General features: G+C 41.9%; 1 protein-coding gene across 1 annotated transcript in view; it reads left to right on the forward strand.

The window, feature by feature from the left end:
- ATP6V1C1 (ATPase H+ transporting V1 subunit C1) overlaps positions 1 to 5717 on the forward strand; it is a 48759-nt gene extending 43042 nt beyond the window's left edge. Inside the window, exons 10-13 of the mRNA XM_040494161.1 lie at positions 14 to 107; positions 2404 to 2501; positions 3349 to 3475; positions 4812 to 5717. Coding sequence (XP_040350095.1) covers positions 14 to 107; positions 2404 to 2501; positions 3349 to 3475; positions 4812 to 4907 — 415 coding nt within the window. The 3' untranslated portion in view covers positions 4908 to 5717. The remainder of the gene's footprint in view (positions 1 to 13; positions 108 to 2403; positions 2502 to 3348; positions 3476 to 4811) is intronic.
- The last annotated feature ends 17469 nt before the right edge of the window (positions 5718 to 23186 follow it).

A 23186-nucleotide genomic window follows, 5' to 3' on the forward strand; every position in this document is an offset into this window, starting at 1 on the left:
CCCCAAAATTTAGATTCATCGTTCGTGACTTCCAGTATAATGAAGAAGAGATGAAAGCAGATAAAGAAGAAATGAACAGGCTTTCTACTGACAAGAAAAAGCAGTTTGTATGTGTTGTTAATATTCAGTATTATCAGTGTTAAGCAAAAGAAGAGGACAGCACTGCTTTCTTCTTTTATTTAAAAGAAAACTCTGATTTTACTTTTCAGACACTTGGTTTTAGTTATTTTTTCTATTTTAATAGGTTTTTTTTTTTTAAGTGTATTTATTTATTGAGAGAGAGAGAGACTGACTCCCAAGCAGGCTCCACGCTGTCAGTGCATTGCCCGACGCAGGGCTCAAACTCATGAACTGTGAGAGCATGACCTGAGTTAAAATCAAGAGTCATATGCTAACCACTGAGCCACCCAGGTGCCCCTGGTTATTATCTCTAAACAAACTTCGATCTATGAATAGTTATCTTGAAATCCATACCTTTAATTATTCCATCTAAATCCCTATCAGGAATTAATTTTAAATACAGTGTTAATGCCTCTGTAGTGAGCGATTATTTTAATTAAATAGTATTCTTTCTTTTTCAGTAAGAATTTTGACTTGAGGCAAATTTTTTTAATGCTGCAATCTTATACTGAAGCAATTGGTATTTAAACCACTGGAGAGTTCTAGTATGTTCTGGGCAAAATGGGGAAGGGGAATAGAATTGTGAAAACGGAAGATGGTGTCAACTTCCTTGCCATCTTTGAAGTGCTGGATTATTGTGAAGACAAAAAGCTTGTCTGGGAGGGGAAGAATGACTGAAAATGGATTTCTCTTGAAATGCAAGAAGAAATAAAAGCAAATCCCATTTGAAATTATTCCTAGGTACTTTATAAACCATATCATCTCATTTGGGATAAAACTAACCCTAACCAAGTAATGCCCAGTAAAACCAACTTGTTAGGAAGGACCAAAACCCTTTTAAAGAACAGATATTTTAACCAAAGATTTTTCACTTTGTCTTATGATCCTTTTTCCTTAAATTAATTGGTTGGTACATTGAATGAGCCTAATGATGTTGTCTAAATAACTTAGCTGAACTGATCATGTATGTCTTTTAAGTATTGAGAGGCAGTATTGAGTTATTTGAAAGCTGTTTCTTTGAAGAAGTGTTTTTATTTAATACTGGAAATCATACTGAATACTTTAAGTTCAAAAAGAACTTAATGTAATCGAATCTTTAAAAGTTTGGAATGTGCAGAGGTTTAAGAGATCTAGATGAACATCCCTGATTTTACAAAAGAAAAAATTAAGACCTAGGGATAGGTATTAAATGATTTATTGCAGGGTGCCTGGTGGCTCACTCGGTTAAGCATCTGACTTTAGCTCAGGTCATGGTCTCACGGTTCATGAATTCATCCCTGCCTTGGGCTCTCTGTTGTCAGCACAGAGCCCGCTTCAGATCCTCTGTCTCCCTCTCTGCACACCGTCTCAAAAATAAACAAACATTTAAAAAAAAAAAAAAAGACTTATTGCATAACTTTTTATCCTTGTTGCTGAGAAGTTGTTTGTAAATTGAGTTCTATTTTAAATGTCTGAAATGTATTGCATAATACATCCAGGTTTTTGTATTTTGGTTTTCAAGCATAGGGCACATCTGTATTCTGTATCAGTTTAAATTACTTTCATTAAAATGTATGTCTTTTCCTGTGTAGTGAGTAGGTTCTGTGAATTGTCTACTGAGGTAATAGAGTAGTGACTAACCCTTTAATTTTATTGAAGATGAAGCATCCAAGATGATGAGAATAATGAAACATTTTTAAAAATGAATTATAATGTGATTTGATTTTCTTGTAGATTCTTACTAGATAGTCACTCTTTTAAAAATACTTGATTTGTTGGGCGCCTGGGTGACTCAGTCGGTTAAGCATCTGACTTCAGCTCAGGTCATGATCTCCTAGTTCGTGAGTTCAAGCCCTTTGTTGGGCTCTGTGCTGACAGCTCAGAGCCTGGAGTCTTCTTCAGATTCTGTGTCTCTGTCTCTCTGCCCCTCTCCTCGTGTGCTCTCTCTCTCTCAAAGAATAAACATTAAAATAATGTTTAAAAAAATAAAATAAAAATATTTGATTTGTCTATTTTTTTTTTAAATTTTTTTTTTCAACGTTTATTTATTTTTGGGACAGAGAGAGACAGAGCATGAACGGGGGAGGGGCAGAGAGAGAGGGAGACACAGAATCAGAAACAGGCTCCAGGCTCTGAGCCATCAGCCCAGAGCCTGACGCGGGGCTCAAACTCACGGACCGCAAGATCGTGACGTGGCTGAAGTCGGAGGCTCAACCGACTGCGCCACCCAGGCGCCCCTGATTTGTCAATTTTAATTGCCATTTCTATACTAAATTTGTGGTAATTTTTTTTTCCTTTTTATAGGGACCACTTGTACGGTGGCTGAAAGTAAATTTCAGTGAGGCGTTTATTGCGTGGATTCATGTGAAAGCGTTGAGAGTTTTTGTTGAGTCTGTCTTAAGGTAAAGAAAGTTAATTAAGAAACTTGAAATTGAAGGGGTCATAGATCCCTTTACATTGGCCTCTTTGTTTTAACACACAGTCCAGTGATGGGAAATTGCAGCCGAGAAACCGAAGGGACAGCTATGAGGGAGAGATCGGCAGTATCACATGTGCATGTTAGTCTTGTCCTTAATACCAGGATTAGAAAAAGTGGTCCATGCTGCTGTACTCCCTGATTCTTTTCTTGTGTAGTTAAGCTAAAAGTAAATTATACACTGTTTAGCCAATGTTTGCTTAAAAGAAGATCTTTTGTATGTTTTATAGGTAGTTTAGTACACAGTGTATTGGTGACTTATTTGAAATCATTGTTTCATATTAACCTAAAATATTTTATTTTGAGACACTTAAAAATCTCAATAATCTTGTGATTCTCTGTACATTTTGCTTATATTAGAAATAGTTCAAGATACTTGCCTGTAGCCATGCTCACTCTTTGTAAATTTCATTGGTTTTTCAAGATGTGAGTAATTATGTTTATTATTATGAAGGTGTCTACTAAGTGTACAGATTATTGCTATTTGCCGGGGGCATTCATAGATTACCTTAGAAACTGAAGAGTAATTAAAAATAATTCCTAGTAGACAATTGGCTCTCATTTTAAGGAAAGATTTCTAGTGGGCAGTGAGGACCAGAGAAGATTTGAGTTTCTTTGTATAATTAGCTGAACTTGCAAAGGTGATCATTAAAACGAGGTACCCTCTCTCTATTAACTGTGATTAAAGAAGAGTATGAGAATATTTGCTTTGAAACAAAAGTCTGTTTATACGTTTACTTGTGTTACACACTACACGTTTGCTTCATGATAAGGTATGGCTTGCCCGTGAACTTCCAAGCAATGCTCCTTCAGCCCAATAAGAAAACAATGAAGAAACTAAGAGAAGTATTATATGAATTGTATAAACATCTAGACAGCAGTGCAGCAGCTATTATTGATGTAAGTACTTATTCGGTATTTTATTAGAGTAGGAACTGGAATTAATTTCAGAAAAAATTATTGGAAGGAGATAGAAAAGGGATAGTAAATATCCTATTATTTAATCTATCTTTTTTAATTGCTTTGAGATTCTCCATTAATTTGTTAGCTAAACATAGCAAGTAATTTACATTGTTTACCATTTTATACTAGTTAGAGCAGTGCTTTGCTTCTAAGGCAGTCATTATCTTGCTATAGATCAGATGTTCATAGCTGTAGAAATAAAGAAGCAACCAGCGATACACTTGTTTACAAAAGTTAATAAATGGCAGAGAAGAAGAAAATAAGTAGTTATTTTAACTGTATTTGGTAGAAGTAGCGAAGTCAATAGAGGAGCATTTTAAAGGGAACTGTCCGTTTTCTAAACGGGTGTCTTTATATCTTCTTTTAAACAGAGGATATAAACAACATATGTGTGTTTTTGTTATTGCCGTTTAAAATTGTAGTGGGCTTTTATTTCATATTTTTTATTTCAAATACCTTGTTGATTTTCTTTTCGTTTTAAGGATGGTAGTATGTCACTCACATTTGCATTAGTTAGAACCCATGGAAAGTCAGTTTTTCTTGATAGAAGAAAATGAAGGAAATTACTTCCTACATTATCAATAAAAAATGATGTCCAACTATTTGATACATAATTTCCTACCAGTGTATTCTTAAAACATGCATAAATAGTAAGTGATATCAGGGGTGCCTGGGTGGCTCAGTCAGTTAAGCGACTGACTTTGGCTCAGGTCATTATCTCACAGTTCGTGAGTTTGAGCCCCGCGTAAGGAGGACTCTGTGCTGACAGCTCAGAGCCTGGAGCCTGCTTCGCATTCTGTCCCTCTCTCTCTCTCTCTCTCTCTCTCTCTCTCTCTCTCTGGTCTTCCCCCGCTCATGCTCTGTCTCTGTCTCCTTCAAAAATAAATGAAAACATTTTTAAAACATTTAAAATAGTGATATCATTAAAATTATGCTTCGTTTACTTCTGTTCAACATTTTATAAGCCATATGTCCCATAAACCCAATATCCCAAACCTGAGATTTAAAAATTTTTAAAAATTTTATCCATTGGTAGGATTATGGTTAAACACCTACAGGCTTTGGAGTCAGTGCTTAAATCTGGCTTTACTACTTACCGTGTTTCCTCATTGGCAAAATAGGAGTAATAATGCCTAACTCAGATTAAATTAGGGTAAACATACAAACTTAGCCCACAGTAGGTGTTCAATAGGAAGGTGAATGGTAATACTTAGTTTCTTCTTTTTTTGATTTCTGTAAGTATTTCATTGAATAATTCTGATTTTTTCCATAGGCTCCTATGGATATTCCAGGCTTAAACCTGAGTCAGCAGGAATACTACCCCTATGTGTACTACAAGATTGATTGCAACTTGCTGGAATTCAAGTAAAAAAGAGCTCCTTCCCAGACAATCCTGTCCTTGTGTTGGTGTATTCTAACAGAAATAGGTTACAGTATGACAGTACTTTTAACTCTCTATTGTCCTTTGCTTGCTTCTGACCCCCCTCTCCTAGGTGAGTTCTTCTGTAGTGGTCCATTTCTCAGTATTTTCTTGTTCAAGGAGAATAGATGTCTTATTTCTTTTTATTGATCAGGTCTGTAAATGTGTACTAAAAAAAAAAAATCAGTTTATTTATAAACAGAATAGTTTATTTAAAGACAAGGTCTTTCCTCATTGTGGTATGCATTAATTCCATTTGTTACTGTTGTGCACAAAAACCTTGTTTACAAGGGAATGGTAAACGTTTATACCATTTTGTTCACTGTATTTAGTAGACATAACTGTTTAATAGTGACTGAATGATGATGTAAAGAAATGTGACAATATTCAGGTATGTGCTTTCTGAATGTTTCAAATTACAATCTGTGAGCACTGTTGACACCCACAGGAGAGAATAAAATGACCTGTGCAAAGGTGCATTGTGGTGTGTGTAACTTTGGAAGGTGACAGTCGAGTTTGCGAGTTTGATAAATGATATTGTAGCTAACTTGCTGTCCCACTTGCAGGGTTTTGTTATGTATGGAGTGTCGACCATTTGTGTCTGACTCGGGTATGATTTAAGTGTGCCAAATCTGGGTCCCAGCACAAATGTAAAGATTATTTTTCAACGTATGACGGATATTTACATTTGGACACTAGACTTTGAGTTCGCTCAAATTAAGAGAAGGGCCAACTTTGAATAAAGTATAGCAAAACTGTGCGGTTTCGGTCATTTGTGTAAGTCCTTATTTTACAGGTTTCCTTCTTAAGATTTGTGATAAAAGGCTTCATTTTGACATATATGTCATTGATGACATGGTCTGAAAAGAGGCAGTGTTAGTTTTAAAAGTCTCTGAAATGGTGTGACTTAGTTTCACATCCTGAAGGAACTTTTAGAAGCGGGTTTTGTGGCAGTGCGAGCCTTCCTGTGCACTCCCAGGCTTGCACATGGGAGAGAGAAGTTTCTGTTGTAAGGGCATTTCTAACCCATTCTATTCCTTCTAGAAATTAACCTTCCAAGTACTTTCTACTTCAAAAATTTATATTGTTATTTCAAGAGAAATTAACTTCAAATTCAGACTTTTATAAAGTAAACAATGAGAGATGACCCTTCCTGCCTGTCACATTTCTTCTTAAGGAAGTTTTTGTGTATTCTTCCAGGCCTTTACTAGATTTCCACAACGTGTATATCACACACACGCCAACAGTTTATTTTTAAATAAAAGTAGGATCAGACCGCATATATTCTGTCACTTGCCTTTTTGCTTACTAGTAATATGCAGAATAGCTACAGGTCCATCTGTCTAGATGCTGTCTAGGGCCAGTTTCTTTTAACTGGCTGCATGGTTTTCCATCATGTATTTGTGCCATAATATAGCTGACTGGATGACTATACAGGTTATTTTTTGCTTTTGCTCTTAACAAACACTGCTGCAGTAAAAATCCTTCTAATATCTTTGTTTACCTGTATTACTATTTCCATATGCAAGACCTTGGGACTGGGGTTCACAGGTCATAGGTATGTATATTTAAAGTTTCGACACGAACTGCCAAGTTATCTGTCAGAATTCTAAATTTAAGACACGTTCAGAATGCAGATTTTCAATTTTCCTTTGGATAAGAGGCAGCTGAAAATTTTTGGTTTTGATATCAGAAAATTCTGGTTCTCTGCCTTCTGTTGCAAGCGTCGTTTTGAGTCTTAGTATCTGTACAATGGGCATAATCTGGGGTCGGGGATGTGTTTTGACAATTACAGTAAAAGATTGGTAGGCCTGCGTGATGACTTTAAGGTTTTACTTGGACTGTAACATGTTTTGACCCATGTAGGTAGGGATTATTTCAAGTTTAAAATCCCAGCGTACATTTGGAACTTGGGAACTTTCACTGTAATTTCTGTCAGGGCGGCAGAGTTGCTGAGAGTGTAGCTGTGGAGCCCAGGCCCACCTCTGCTACTGATGAGCCCTGTATCTCCACACCCCGGTCCCTCCTTCATAGACTGGGGACAACCTGAGTGCCCACCTCATAGGGCTGCTGTGCTGACTGAAATAGATTCCCCCCTGCACACGGAGTGCTTTGAATGGTGGCTGGGGAGAGAGCTTATTAGATGCACGTACTCACCATCCTAGATGAGTGCCTGTAGCTTCTTTCCACCCATGTTTAATCTGAGAATTTCGAGATTTGTGACATTGTGGAGTCTGAAGATGGAAGGAAGGAAGTGTGTGCGCGCGTGTGTGTGTGTGGTGGGGTGAGTAGAGTTTGTGTACGTAGCATAATGTTAAAGCAGTGTGGGTCTCTGAGCTTCAGTCTGCATTGAAGTTTTTACACCCGTGATGGCAGCCACCGTTCCTGGGAAGGGACTCTTCCTACTGTTTTGCCTTGTTTGCTTCAGAGGCTGCTGGTTCTCTGAGACAGAGCTCAGATAACTTTGACATTCATTAGACATTTGTTGGGTGTCTGTCAGAGACCATTCCGCCGGTGCTCTCAACACTTGTTGCCTCACCCCTTCCCTGTGTTGTTTGTGCTGGAAGGACTGGTGGTCCCCATTCTACTTGTGGAGGCTTAGGGGCAAAGCATTGTAGTGGTTTCTCAGATCTCAGATTTTGAGTTGGAGTCAGAACTTGAGCTCTTGAAGAAGTCTTGAAGACTTCTGACTGCTGGGCTCTTTTGTCCATATCATGCCTCCTGCCCTCTACTGGGTCCTGTAGGAGTGAGCCAGACATATCCTTCACCTTCACCCCAAAAGGTCACGATATAGAAAAGGCAATTAAGTGTAGTTCATGAGATAGTAAACTGCGCTGGTGTTTGGCAGGAACTTGGGAGCCCAGACGTTTTCGTTGGTGACGGGTCATGATGTGTCTAGCTGTTGTATGCTAATTTCAGCAGCTCAGGTAATTCGACCTGGAAGGTTTTCCTACCTGCTAAAATTGTTCTTAGGCAGACACCATGTGGTCTGGATGGAACAGACTCCCATGCAGCTTTTTAAATAAGGACATACCAAGTAATACCTTTCAAGTAATACTTTGTGCATCACAAATACTCAGCAAATGTAAACTTTCCTTTGTTCTCACTTCAAAATTAAATAGTCCCAAATGTTGGAAATAAGATAACAAGAAATTGATCTAGATAGGAGGTTATTCTCCTTTATTCTCTTTAGGCACCCTCCCCCCCCCCCTTTTTTTTAAAGAAATAACAAATGCACTAGGTTAAAAACCATACATACACATATTATAGAATAGCCTATAATGAAAGCCTTGCTCTGTAGAAAAAAGAAATGGTTGTTTTTATCTATTAGCATCAGTAAAAGATGGTTTCTACTAGAAGATCTGTAACAATATTAAGTACATTGAAAACTATGGTAACTTAGTTGTCTGTAAATTGAAGTTTAACCGTTTCAGTAAAGTAAACTTGTTTAGGGTCTTGATTTTTCTAGCCTAGATAGCTTTAGATTAATATGAATGTAATTCTGGCCTTTTCAGAAAATATAACCCACCAGAACTATTTTATTTACCAGCAGATTCACCCTTAGAACAGATTTTCATCCGGGCCCCGTGACTTGGAGAAAAAGGGAACGAGGTAACGCCATGGAACTGATCGGCAGTAGGGGATAGCTCGTGGGATGGTTAGCTAGAGAAGAAAGTGAAACTGATGAGAAACGACAACGTACTTCGCACCAAGAATGGTCAAGATAATGCAAGAAGAAGAAAGTTTAAAATGAAGCAGTAGTGAGCAAACACAAACAGATTTCCTGACAGTTTGCCTAATAGTGCAATTGATTAGATCCGTAATGGTTGTTACTTGGGGAATTTAATAAGAATGCAGATTCGTTGCCATACTCCACAGAGATGTGGTAAGTCTTGCATAGGTCCGAGGAATAATCTACATTTTTTTTTTATTTTTTTAATTTTTATTTATTTATTTATTTTAATGTTTATTTATTTTTGAGACAGAGAGAGACAGAGCATGAACGGGGGAGGGTCAGAGAGAGGGAGACACAGAATCTGAAACTGGCTCCAGGCTCTGAGCTGGCAGCACAGAGCCCGACATGGGGCTCGAGCTCATGGACCGCGAGATCATGACCTGAGCCGAAGTCGGCCGCTTAACCGACTGAGCCACCCAGGCGCCCGTAATAATCTACATTTTTAACAAACACCCAAGAGACTCGGATGCTGGTGATCAGCCAGCTAAGTGAGACCACCTTTGGAAGACCTTTCCTCTGAACCCCCAGATAGGGTTGTTGATTTAGGATTTGGGAGCATGTTGGGGTCTCGTTCAAATAGTGATTCTTCTCTCTTTCTCACAGACAATACTCAATAGGATCATTAAGGATAAATCAGCTTTGCTACTCTGCCACCTAAAGAAGCATTCTACATTATTATTAATCAGCAGAACCAGAAAGTTCTGCCTCCACAGAAACTGATGAATGCAGGTGTCTTCTACCCTGGCAAGGCCATAGAATATCAAATTGAAATTGCAAAAATAACCTAAAGTGACCAGAATCACATTTCTATCCTTTATATGAAAACCCACTTTGGGAATGATTTATCACTGCTTATAAGAGTGTAAAAGAACAACCAAAACAGATTTTCAGAGAATGGTTTGTATGAGGAAACAAGAGGATATTAAGAAAAAAGTGAAAACAGTTGGGTGCAGCAAAGATAATTGTTGATTTCAGACCGAAAAAGGAAAAACTGTATATATTTGAACTTCAAAATATATTTTTTTAACCAGAGGGTGAACAGAAACTATCCAGAATATCAAATCCAGAGAGCAGCTTTGATGTATTTTGCTGTTTCCTAGGTATGTGGATGACCTCTTTGGATGGTTCTGTGACAAATCATTCTTAAATTACCTTTTAACACCACCACAACTAGCCAGATCTTAACTATCTTGGTACATAGTTGGGTTGATTCTCAGAGTAGGTACAGGTCAGTCCAGTTTTTAATGTGAGAAGCAGAAAGTCACTTTTTTTTGTTTTTTGTTTTAAAGAAATTGTGACTACACAGGTACTATATTTCACCACAAGAGGGCGCTCTGGTGCCATCTAGAAGCAAACAGGTAGTTTAACCCCCAACTCCCTCCCCTTCATGGTTTGTTTACGAAACATACAGTCAATTTAGAGAAGCCCGCAAAAATTAGGTAATGTTCTGATTTGGAATATTTTGTTACAAGCATTTATTCATATAAAGGTCTCAGAAAATTCTAGACAACTTGTATTCATTTTGTGACTTAATCCAACCTGTGTGTGTGTGTATGAGGCGCTTTGTGTATAGAACCAGTGTTTAGAACCCAGATACCTTGAGGTGACTAGTGCCAGCCAGTGACAGTTTTCACCAAAGATAAAATGCAAAAAGTAAGGATATATACAACCTGTCTGTCCACCTGTGTGCACATATGTTCATTTATTCAGCAGACAGCTTTCTAGCACATAGCGTCAATCAGGTATTGTTTTAGGTACCAGGGATGTGATGCTGGGGAGGAAAAAGGCACTGAGACTGACAACCCCAGATTAGAAAAAGTATTGTAATTTCTGATCTGTGAAATCAAAAGTCTGAAAACATACTTGAGGATATCTATCCATAAAAGTCAACCTATCAACCTATATAATATCAGTCAGTGAGTGAAGAATAGACTTTTTTTTTTTTTTTTTTTTTTGCCTCCAAATATGACCACACAGTTAATCTGGTTTAGCACTGTCCACAAAAAATTTCTATGATGATGGACATTCTGTGTCTGTACCACCCAGGCTGGTAGCCTCCCCCATATGAGCTGTAGTCCACTTGAAATGTGGCTGGTGTGAGTGAGGAAGTGTATTTTTTTTTTAATTTTTTTTTTTAACATTTATTTATTTTTGAGACAGAGAGAGACAGAGCATGAACAGGGGAGGGGCAGAGAGAGAGGGAGACACAGAATCCGAAACAGGCTCCAGGCTCTGAGCTGTCAGCACAGAGCCCGACACGGGGCTCGAACTCACGGACCGTGAGATCGTGACCTGAGCCGACGTCGGACGCTTAACCGACCAAGCCACCCAGGTGCCCCGAGGAAGTGTATTTTTAATCTTACTTGGTTAATGTAAATAGCTACCTGTGGCTAGTGGCTCCTGCATCAGCCAGCACAGGCCCAGTTGGTCAGGCTCAGGTAGTGAGCCATTTTGCCTTTTAGTTTCCAGTGTGTCCCATGTCCTTTGGCTTTTTTTTTTTTGTTCCAATAACTGGCAGAGCCAGCCTAGCTTCTATTCACTCTTATTTCCAGACTTAATTTCCCTGCCAGCTTGAGAAACAAGGAAGGGATTCCTTTCTGAGTCATTGTTGATGTGCCTCAGATGGCTACACACACAGCTTTCACTTTGATCACAAAAGACAACTACGCGTACTTTGTGCCTGTGTGTGCATGAGGGTAAACTGGTTGCAATATTGAAAGACCAAAAGCTGTTTCTGATGGGAAATATTGAATCAGCAGAATTGGAAACACAGCTGTGTGGTTCTAATGGGGACCTACTTTCTTCTGTCAGTCAGTGCTCACTTAGCACTCATTGTGTGCAGGGCATGCGCTATGCCAGGCTCTGTAGGGAGACCTCAAGGAGATGCTCAGCATAGGTTCTTGAAACCTGTCTCTTATTTGTCTCTGTTGATTGTCTTTAGGAATTTAAGAAGTTCGTAAAACAGTGAAGCGGTCCAGGTCTCTAGCAAGAAGAGGGACAGTGTACAGGGAAAGAGGTGAGTTATATACGAGAGGACAGTACCTGTCTGCGGGTTGTTTTCATCAGCGGTATGGTGGCCTGGGTCTTGCCTGGTTCCTGAGCCCAGTGGCACCATTTGCAGGACAGCTGGCCGAGGGAGGACAGAGTGCAGTCGGAAAGCAAGCCCCTCCCTCCAGCCCCGTGCTCCCACCTCTGCGGCCAGGCACTCAGGCATTCTGGAGGTTCTCTCCCCATGCCCCCTAGTCTCCAGCCCTTCCTTCCCCCAGTCTGTTTTGACAGCCTCCTAACTGGCTTTTTTGTCCCCTCTCCGCTCACCTTCAGATCACCCTAGAGGACTGTCCGGTCACTGCTCACAAATCCTGATCACAATGGGACTCACAAAGCCCCCTTTTGCATATTGGATTCTTTTCCTTCTTTTTAATTTAGCCTTTCTGTGTGTTTTTGAAAGCGGGGTATTGCTTTAGGTTTGTCTTGAATTTTGTCTGGAGTTTCTTTGACGAGGGAATTTAGACCATGGGTGTTTGTTACGAATACTCTGGTGGTATATTCTCTCCTGGCCACATCTGCCGGGGCTGGGTCCGGGTGTGGTCCTGGGCAGCCTGCCACCCTGGGGCTGACTCCATTTCTTCATCTGTAGAAGAGGGATAATTATGATAACACTGTAGGATTATTGTGAGCATTTAAACCTCATGGTATGTTCAGAGTTTTGGCAAAGTACATGGATAGAGGAGGGGGTTCAACGTGCTAACAGCCATTTGGTTGTTAGTATTCTTTTTTATACTAGTTGGTTTTCGTTTCTTTTTTGGTCCTCCTCCAGCTTACGCGAATTGAAATTCATTTCCCTTTAGGTACATCTATTTAGAAGGCAAATTCCTTCATTAAAAACCCACCAGGATCATGTGACTGGCAATTCCAAGGTTTATATACCCAGGAGAATTGAAAACCTGGATCCACACAGAGGCTTGTACACAAAAGTTTAGAGCAGCATTATTTATTGTAGCCAAAAAGTAGAAACAACCCAGGTGGCCATGATGAATGAATGGATAAACAAAATATGATATGTCCACACTAGGGAATATTATACTCAGCCATAAAAAGGAACAAAGTCCCGATCAATGCCACAAACACATTGGCTGAACCTTGAGGACATTGCGCTGAGTGAAAGGAGCCAGACCCCGAAGGTCACATATTGTCTGATTCCTGTACATGAAATGTAGTGAGTCGAGCACACTTCCTGGTTCATCCAGGGGATGGGCAAATGGAGTGTACCCTATGCCAGGAAGTGTGTCCGACTCTGCAGCCAAGAGCTCTGCACCTTGTCACTCTTTTGAAAAGTGTTTTGCAAACATACTTCATGCTGTCCTGCAAATGTCCGTGAAGATCCAGGCAGAATTTAACCATTCATAAGCTTATTGATGTTTTTGTGTTTTTGTTTTTTTTTTTTGCAACTGCCCTGATTTCTTCAAGATCATGGTTATCACGTGTGTGTAAAGTAAGTTGGCATTTTCAGTCACATTCGATACATAACTGGCTAACGCTGTATCTGATTTAGTCACAGAGTAGTCCTTTGATAAGAGCCAACATACGACAACGGGACTTTTGGGGGATGGAAGGGACACTCTGGTTTCTTCCTCATTTTTCTGATATGTCTGAATTTCTCGCTTCCACACTCCTTAGAGGGGAAAGTTGTCTTTTTGCTTCAGACTGCCAGCCTTCTGCTGGGAGACAAGAGGCCATGATCCCCACTCACTAACTTAATACAGGAAGTGAAAAGTATCACGCAAATTGCTGCCGCTCTAACTTCTGTCTTGCCTCTGCCTCTTAAGTCATTAGAGGCATTCATTTGGCTCTGCTGTAACGGACTCCTAACGTTCTTCCAGGAGAAATACTAGAGCTTTGGAGAGACACGAACCCTGGGGTGTATGAATGGACTGCTTGAGAAGCGTTAGTGTCGGTTCTGGAATGGGGCCTGTGTCATAGGTACTTATGCTGAAAGGAAGTGTCAAATTTTCCATAGTCCGAGCTTTCCAGAATCTAGTTGGCTGCTTGCCTCTGAGTCAGAAATTCTTTTCTAAAATAAATGATTTGGAACGCTCTTATCTTTACACGCAGACATAGCGCTTCAGTTCCTCCTGCCTGGGAAAGTTAGCTCTGCAGCTGAAATCCGGTACATGGTGTTGTCCTGGTTTAATCAGCTTCCAGAAACTCATTAAATCCCACACTAACTTTGTAAGGAAACAGCAGCGTGTATTAGACTCCTCTTTTGTTCCCCGCTTCGATGCCATTGTTTGGTTTTTTTTTTTGCCTTTTTTTGTTTCCTAGTCTTACCTCCTATTCTTTCTTCTTTTTTTTTTTTTTTAATTTTTTTTTTTCAACGTTTATTTATTTTGGGGACAGAGAGAGACAGAGCATGAACGGGTGAGGGGCAGAGAGAGAGGGAGACACAGAATCGGAAACAGGCTCCAGGCTCCGAGCCATCAGCCCAGAGCCTGACGCGGGGCTCGAACTCACGGACCGCGAGATCGTGACCTGGCTGAAGTCGGACGCTTAACCAACTGCGCCACCCAGGCGCCCCTCTTTCTTCTTAATTTTGTTTGGTCAAAGGCTTTCTTTTAACATTCGGGTTCCGTTTTGACTGTTTCACCTTGGTAGTAATTCTGCTTATTCTTTCTTCCTTGTTTCTTTTTTTTTTTAATTTTAATGTTGTTATTTGTTTTTGAGAGAGAGAGAACGAGCATGAGCAGGGGAGGGACAGAGACAGAAAGGGAGACACAGAATCTGGAGCAGGCACCAGGTTCTGAGCTTTTAGCACCGAGACCGATGTGGTGCTTGAACTCACAAACTGCAAGATCACGACCTGAGCCGAAGTTGGACGCTTAACGGACTGAACCACCAAAGCGCCCCTCTTCCTTTTTTCTTTCTTCATTTAAGAACCCCTTTCCAGTGAGCGTGCTTTTCTCCTGTAGGGATTGCAGTTGAAAAGAAAACCTAGTTGCCTGGAAATTCATGTCACTAGCCATTGCATGACCTTTCTTAAGTTGAGTGAATGAATGATAAAATCATAAAATACTTAGTGTATTCGTCAGGGTCTCCAGAGAAACACAACCAGTATGATACACATGTGATCCTTGAACAACGTGGGAGTTAGAGGCCCCCCTTCACCCTGTCCCATGCCGTCGAAAATCCGGGTATAACTTTTGATTCTCCAAGCACATAACTAAATTAAATCCCATAACTTCTGGTCTACTGTTGACCAGAAGCCTTGCTGATAATATAAACAGTTGATTAACACTTATGTTGTATGTTATATGTATTATATACTGTATTCTTTACAAGGAAGCAAGTTAGAGAAAGTGGTACTAAGAAAATTGTAAGGAAGAGAAAATGCATTTATAATACTGTACTATAAAAAACTCTGTGTGTAAGTAGACCCATACAGTTCAAATCTGTGTTGTTCGAGGGTCAGCTGTGTGTGTGTGTGTGTGCGCACGTGTGTGCGCGAGCGAGCACAAAAAGGACTTCTTATAATGAATTGGCTCATAGGATTATGGAGGCTGGAAAGTACAAAATCTCCAGAGTCAGTGCCCCAGTTTGAGTCCAGAGGCCAAAACTGCTGTAGAACCAGTAAGAGCTGATGTCCTAGCTTGAAGGCCATGAGGCAGGAGAATTGGCTCACGTGGGGGAGGTCAGCCTTTTGTTCCATTCAGGCCTTCAACTGATTAGGTGAGACCCATCCACATTAGGGAGAGCTATCTGCTTTACTCAAGTCCACCAATTTAAATTTTTTTTTTGTTTATTTTTGAGACAGAGGGAGACAGAGTACAAGTGGTGGAGGGACAGAGAGAAAGGGAAACACAGAATCCGAAGCAGGCTCCAGGCTCTGAGCTCTCGGCATAGAACCCATCGCAGGGCTCAAACCCACGAACCGCGAGGTCATGACCTGAGCTGAAGTTGGACGCTTAACCAACTGAGCCACCCAGGTGCCCCTAAGTCCACCAATTTAAATGCTAATCTCATCCAGAAAGACCCTCACAGAAACACCCAGAATAATGTTTGACCACCTACCTGGGCACCTGGTGGCCCCATCAAATTGACACTAAAATTAACCATCACAGGCAGCTGTTGCTTTCTCAGTAGCCTGGAGTTGGAGTTGTGTGCTGTTTGATTTGAACAGGAGCTGAACCCAGAGAAAAGGGACTGAAACCTCAGTTTGGAGCTATGACTTTATTTTGCAGGTTTTACGCCCCTCTGCTCTGCTCTTCTGGTCATGGACCCTCTTACCACGTTTTGTATGTGTTCTTTTTCTTGGTCATTGGTCAATGGCTTCTCATTCACCATAGGAATTGCTCCAGATGTCCTAATTTTTTAAGATCTTTCCCTAACTCCTGACCCTTTGCTTTCTGCTTGAGATCTGGCCTCTTCTTTCGCAGACGGGAGAAACTGAGACTTAGGTCTGTTACCTGGCCTGAGGTCACACGGCTATTGGATGGTCAAACTGGGATTTAATTTGGAGCGATTGGGCTTGTCAGTCCTGGGAGCCTCTTGGGAGCCAGGCACTAAGCCAAGCACTAAATGCTCGCGTTTTCCTGATGTCTCTAACCTTGATGCCTATGTCCTTCCCATTTCTGGAAGGGCTGCAACCAGTATTTCCCTGACCCTCCACACGCAACACTGCACTGATCTTAGCGTCCAGTACCTGCCCTTGGTGCACAGGCCTCTGGCACTTGGCTCCTATAATTTTCTTTCCTGCTTATTTTCCCCCTTTATATTCGTATTATGTAAACCTAATTCTGTTCTTTCATCCTAAAAGCTCTCCCTTGACCCTGTGTCCCTCTTGAGCTGCTCCTGATCCCTTCTTTTCCTTTTATTCCTCAGTCTTTATTTTTAACTCCAAATAACTAACTCCTTAGCCTGCTGAGACCCAAGCTGCTGCTATCTGCCCATCCACTGAAACTATTCTTGGCAAAGCCATGGAGAGCATCCTGTTCAGTCACATGTAGTGGCCGCCCTGCTTGACTCCGTCGCATCTGTCACTGCTGACCATTCCTTCCCCCAGGAACTCTCGTTCCTCCTGGTTCTTGCGCGGCACTCTCCGTCTTCTGTGCAGCTGTTCCACTGTGGTCCTCACACTCGACTGTACGACTGTGCGTGAACATCGCCCCGAGGGCTTGCCGGCCCCACCCCAGGACTGCCGATTCAGCAGGTCCAGGGTGGGCCCAAGGGTTTTGCCTCTAATTGGACTGCATTGATGCCGCTGCTGCTCCAGAGACCACACTCTCGATGCTGACATTGCAGTTTTTCCAGAATGTTCTCTCATTGTGAGTTCTCCTTAGTGTCATCCTGTCTATCTCATGGATTCTGGTGTCATTTATTTTCTGAAACTCAGTCTCTCATTTCCACATCTCTCTGGTCTGGCAGGGAGATGTCCTTGGGGATTATCTTCAGTGGCATTTGGGTTGTGACAGTTCTGTGCTGAGTGGGGCAGTCCTGTGTCTTGCAGGATATTTGGTCCCACCCAAGCACTGGAACAACCAAGACACCCCCCACTTCCCCATCCCCCTGCTTCCCGCACATTTCCAAATGCCCCCGGGGGTGTGGTGCCGTCCCAGCTGAGAAGCACTGGACTCCCCCATCCTGCACCTCCTGTATCCTAGCACACACCCCATCAATCAAGCAGAGACCTCTCCTTTCTCCCTCAACCTCCCTCCCTTTTAATTAGTCACCAATTCCATCCATTTAGTTCTAAAACAGCTCTTAATCCTTGATTTTAAGTACTTCTGTAGTTAAAAGAGCAGGTTTTAACATCCGGCTCCTTGGCAGGAGTTCAATTAAAATCCTCATTGGGCCATTTAGTAGCTGTGTGACGTTAGGCAAGCTAACTAACCTCTCTGAGTCTCAGCGTCTTCATAAAGAGAAGATAAGAATTCCTTCACAGGGTTATTGCGAGGATTAGCAGTGAGGTCCAAGCACTTTTCCCTGACACAGACGGGCACTCAGCAAATAACGGCTGTCCCTAGGGGCCTGATGGTTTCTGCCTTAGATCACTGCAGCTGCCCCCTGCCAGCCTCCAATCTCTGTGCCCCAATCCTTGCCCCTTGCTTTTTAAAACACAGCCTGGCCCAGCCACTCTCTGCTTAGGAATCTTCATGGATCCCTGTCGCACATACAGTTAAACTCCTTAGTGTGGCCTATAAGGCTCTTTTGATTCCAACCCAGTTTTCCAGCCTTAACTGTTGTCTTCCTGTCAACCTGCTTCCTCTGCTCACCACCAACCCCCAGCTTGCCCTCTCTCTCTCTCTCTCTCTCTCTCTCTCTCTCTCTCTCTCAAAGATTCACTGTCCCTACCCCCTCACATCTCCATGTTTCTCCTTTGCTCAGAAAGTGCCTGCTCCTTCCAGGCCAGCTCAAATGCCTTTCTCTTTCTCTTTCTCCTTCTCCTTCTCCTTCTCCTTCTCCTTCTCCTCCTCCTCCTCCTCCTCCTCCTCCTCCTCCTCCTCCTCCTTGTCTTTCTCTTTCTCTTTCTCTCTGGAATCTTTCCCCTGCACCTCCTTCCGTCCTTGTTCCCACTGTGAGATGCGTGTCTCTCTTCTGGTGTGTGTTTTGTCTACCTGATTTCCAGTTTCTCCTTCACTTGCTGAGCGTGATGTGGTGGAAAGGGCACGGGCTTTTTCCCATGACACCTTTTCCCTCGGGCTGCCTGGTGACTCAGCCACCCCCGAGGGGGAGCACGTTGGCACACGCCCCGCTGTGGATGAGTAGTGTTTGGGTTCCCCTATGTGCCTCACGGACTCGGATGAGATCATATTAAGGCACCTGATAGAGTTCTCAGTGGGGAATAGTTGGGCAGAATGCCACTGGGGGCTCTCCACTTCCCTTCCCCTTCCCCTCTGAGCATCACTCACCAGCACCATTCTGATTGTTCCAGTGTTCTGTTGCTGCCTCAACCAGTTACCACAAACTCAGTAGCTTGGATGACACGTTTCCCATCCTACGGTCTGATAGGTCAGCAGTTTGCCCCCGATCTCACTTGGTAAAATCAACGTGTTGGCAGGTTCCTTCCTAGAGCCTCCAGGGGAAGACCCGTCTCGTTACACTCAGTTTGGGTTGTTGGCAGAATTCACTTCATAAGGTTGTAAGACTGAGGTTCCCGTTTTCTTGCTGGCTTATTGGCTGGAGGCCATGCTTAGCGAGTAGCCATCTGTCGCTGGTCCTTGCGCGGAGCTCCCTAGAGCTTAGAGCCAGCCACAGGGCACCAAATCTTCTCACTTGGCCACCTCTCAACACCCGTTTCTGCTCCTTCCGTGTGATTGTAACGGGCTCACCTGGATAATCCAGGATAATTTCCCCATCTCCAGGTCCATAACCTTAATCACATCCATAAAGTCCCTTTTGCCATGTGACGTAATACATTCACAGGTTCCGGGGACCACAGCGTAGACATCTTGAGGGGCCCTTATTCTGTGTGCTGCACCTGTCCTCTCTCTGAACTCTGAAATATCACAAATGTTTTTCCCTTTCTTGATGATCCTGTGGCCATTTTCTTCCAAAGAATCCTTTGTCTCTGCAATAGCAGGCACCTCTTCTTGGGCATGGTGAGCGACGTGGTTATTGGTTGTTTTTGGCAGCCCAGAACTGGTCCTCCTCCCCTGAGTGATGGTACCCCGATCCTCCAGCCCCTGTTCTCAGGGTAAGTGGGGTGGTGCTGAATCAGTCGGCCAGCTTGGTGGTGGGCCGTGACCACACAGCTTAAGAGTGATTGGGCCAGGAATGGGGACCCGACAGACATCAGGCTACTGAGACATTGACCGGGGACTTTTCCTGGAACTGTTGGACAAGAGGCCTTTCTCCTTTCAGTGGGACAGACTGCTGGATAGAATGGCAGCCCGGAGATGGAAGTGGCTTTCTTGACCTCACCAGGCTAAGAAAGAGCCTGCCAGAGAATGAGGCCAACCTGAAAAATCAAAGCAGACCTAAAAAATGGAGACCAATAGATTTGTGCTGACCTAGTTTGAGCCCCTGGATTTAGAATTTTCTGAAGCCTGATGTGCACCTGAACTTTTAAGTTATAATGTAGCAATAAATTCCCTTCCTTGCCTTAGCGGGGTCAGGTTGGGTTTGTGATGACCGTGTGTCGTGACTCGGGCAGTGAGTGAAGGTGGAATCACAGGGTTTATGTGTTCCGATAATGTAGCTCTGTCTTCTGGGTCTTCATGGAGATTTTGTTGAAAGACCTTATACTACTTGTGGGACCTGTTATTGTTTCTCTGGAATTTATGTGAAGGTCAACTGCTCCCACAAATTTGTGGAAGAAGCTCTCTTTCTAGTGTCAGTGGCTGCTTATTCGTTTAAAAAATTGTAAGTAGTCCTGTGCCTATATAGCTGCAGTAGGAAGGCATGTCTGCTTCTAGGGAGATGTTGGCAAGACCCTGAATACTTGCACCCATGAGGCCAGCCAGACTTTGAGAGGCTATAACACCCAGCCAGGGAAGGAAGGAGCCCTGTCTGCTCTGCTCCTCTCTGGCCTGTCCCTGAGGCAGTCTGCTCAACAGACGCAGTGCTCACAGCCAGACCTAGAAGGCCACTCAAGCACTAACACATGCGTACGTCCAGGAATCCCCCAGTATTTGAGGAAAACCCAACATGCTGAACAGGGAGGCACTAAACCCAGCAAATGAAAAAAATAACATGGAAGAAAACATGAATCTGACAAGTGGAGTAAGGCTTTTTGAAAAAATAATACGAAGATTCATGTTTATAGACTAAAAGCTAGGTATCTTGGATATGGTTAAACACTAAAAGGTGTTGGTTGGTTTCTAAGAAATGATTTACCTCAATCTAATTTAGCATTTTAATAAATCCTCCAAGGGGAAGGAAAAAAAAATGAGGTTAGAGTGGGAGAGAGCCAAAGCATAAGAGACTCTTAAAAACTGAGAACAAACTGAGGGGTGATGGGGGGTGGGGGGGGGGTTAGGTGATGGGTATTGAAGAGGGCATCTTTTGGGATGAGCGCTGGGTGTTGTATGGAAACCAGTTTGACAATAAATTTCATATATTAAAAAAATAAATAAAAATAAAATAAATCCTCCAAAAGCACGTTAATATAATGTGCCTAGCATAGTAGTTTGCACACACATGAAATAGATATTAGCTATTCTAATGAGAAAAAAAGCAAGTTGAAGAACAGTATTATAATATGTGACTATATTATTAAAACAGAAAGCAAAACTCCACCTTTTTATATAGACCTATATAGTAAATGCTTAGGAAAGGCCTGGAAAGAGTTACTGCTGGAGAGGCTCAGGGTGGGGAGTGAGGAATGGTCTGCAAAGATTTTTACTTTATTTTTTATTATTTTTAAAAACTATTTTTGAGAGAGAGAGAGCGTGCGAGCCAGGAAGCGGGGGAGAAAGAAGGAAACACAGAATCTGAAACAGGCTCCAGGCTCCAAGCTGTCAGCAGAGGGCCCGACGCGGGGCTCGAACCCACAAACCACGAGATCATGACCTAAGCCAAAGTTGGATGCTTAAACCGATTGAGCCACCCAGGGGCCCCACAAAGATTTTTATTTTAGCTGTATGTTGTGCACATTTTACAGTGAGACTGTATTCAAGCCCAGTATTATTTTAATTAACACAGATTTTTTTTCTTTTCTGGAGGGAGGGGGCTTAAGTAGAGGAAGAAGTAATAAAATCCCACAAAAGCCTGCTATTATAGTCTGGTCTGTAACATGGGGATTTGTTTTATTCCCTCAGCCCCGGTATTATACGTGACTTTTAAAATATCCTTTGTATTAATCCTTGTTAATTTATAATCACCATTTAATCCAGTGTTTTTAAGATGTGGGCCAGGATTCATCCAAGGGTGGTGAACCCCAGGTAGAGGGTTTCCATCAGCACTTTCTTAAAACAAAAAAAAAACAAAAAAAAACAAAAAAAAGGGGAAAGAAAAAATAGGAGACAACAGAGCAGAACAGAATCGAATAAAATAAAACTGTGTGCTTCACAAGCTTTAAGGTTAAATACTGTTTTGTGAAGCTTTGTCACGTGAAATGTATTTCTCGCTGTGGCCTGTGGCCTCAAACGTTTGAAAAATCACTAATCTAACCCGTTTTCTTCCTGGGAGGCTGCTAAACAAACCTGAATATTTTTTTTTCCCTTTGGTGTGTTTGCGGAGTATGTTGTCTTGAATTATTAAACACTAAAGAAAAAGAGAAGCAGGCACGGCAGATTCATTCTTGCCATTTTCTCACTAAGTTCAGTTTTTGGAAGAGCAGAGCCGAGAGCAGTTGTAAGTGACAGAGAAACGCAGTCTGCTCCTTCTAAGTGCTCATTAGCACTGGTAAAGAGCCTTTCCAAGTGAGGTTCAAGAGGCTTCTGGGTTCCAAATCGCAGCATTCCTTTGTAACTTAACGAGGAAACTGACCAGCAGCTAAAGAACTGCTCTGTCAGCCTGGATTTCCTGTTACCAAACATCAAAAAGAGACATTTAGAATCATGAGTATTTCAGATTTGTCAATAAAGGATCAAGAAGTCCTATCACACACATGGAAGAATTTGGAAGGTGAATTTTCTGAAGTCACGGGTCTAGGATAGATACACAATTTGTCTTTGCTGTGCAACAGTATAGTTATATTTGTTCTTATAAACCTAACACATGGTATTAAGCACACACACAGAATATGTTTAATAAGAGAAATTTCTGAACTCAACGCACATGACCTACATTTATACATGGAGACTTAACTATCCCCTCTCGCTTCTTTCCCTGATCCCAACCAGCTCATTTTACTCATTCTCTTTTGGAGCTAAGGTAGCTCTTTTTTCTTTCTTTTTTTTTTTTTAAGTTTTATTTATTTATTTGTTTTTTTGAGAGAGGGAGTGCATGTGGGTGAGGGGCAGGGAGAGAGAGGGAGGGAGAGAGAATCCCAAGCAGGTTCTGCACCATCAGTGCAGAGCCTATATGAGTTCATGGGGCTCGAACCCATGAACTGTGAGATCATGACCTGAGCCAAAGTCACACTTAACCGACTGAGCCACCCGGGCACCCCGAGGTAGCCTTTGATGCATCCACTGCACTGTGTGACTTATAACTGGGGTGTGGGAGAGCCTCAGTGTGAGGGAGGGAACAAGATCTTGCTCCAATCTGTCGAAAGCCAAATTAATTCAGTTATCTTTCCTATCTGTTTTCTAAAAAGAGAAGATCTTAAATAATTCATGATCCCACATAACTGTGTTATTTTTATAACACATTACTCTGCGTGTGTGTGTGTGTGTGTGCGCACGTGTGTGCATGTGCGTGCACCCACATGTGGTGTAATACAATAATTTTTAATGTCCTGTTTGGTATTCTGTTTTCACTTACCTATTGCATTCTTACTTAGTGTGCCTCATTATCTACTATTGATTTTGCTGCAAATGTTTGGGGTATTTCCCTTTAATAGAAAAGGAAATAGAGCTAGATATAGATGATCATGTTATTTGTTTCTATTTTTA

The sequence above is a fragment of the Herpailurus yagouaroundi genome, unplaced genomic scaffold (genome assembly GCF_014898765.1).
Source record: "Herpailurus yagouaroundi ecotype Mexico unplaced genomic scaffold, PumYag 186, whole genome shotgun sequence".
Classification (NCBI taxonomy): domain Eukaryota; kingdom Metazoa; phylum Chordata; class Mammalia; order Carnivora; family Felidae; genus Herpailurus; species Herpailurus yagouaroundi.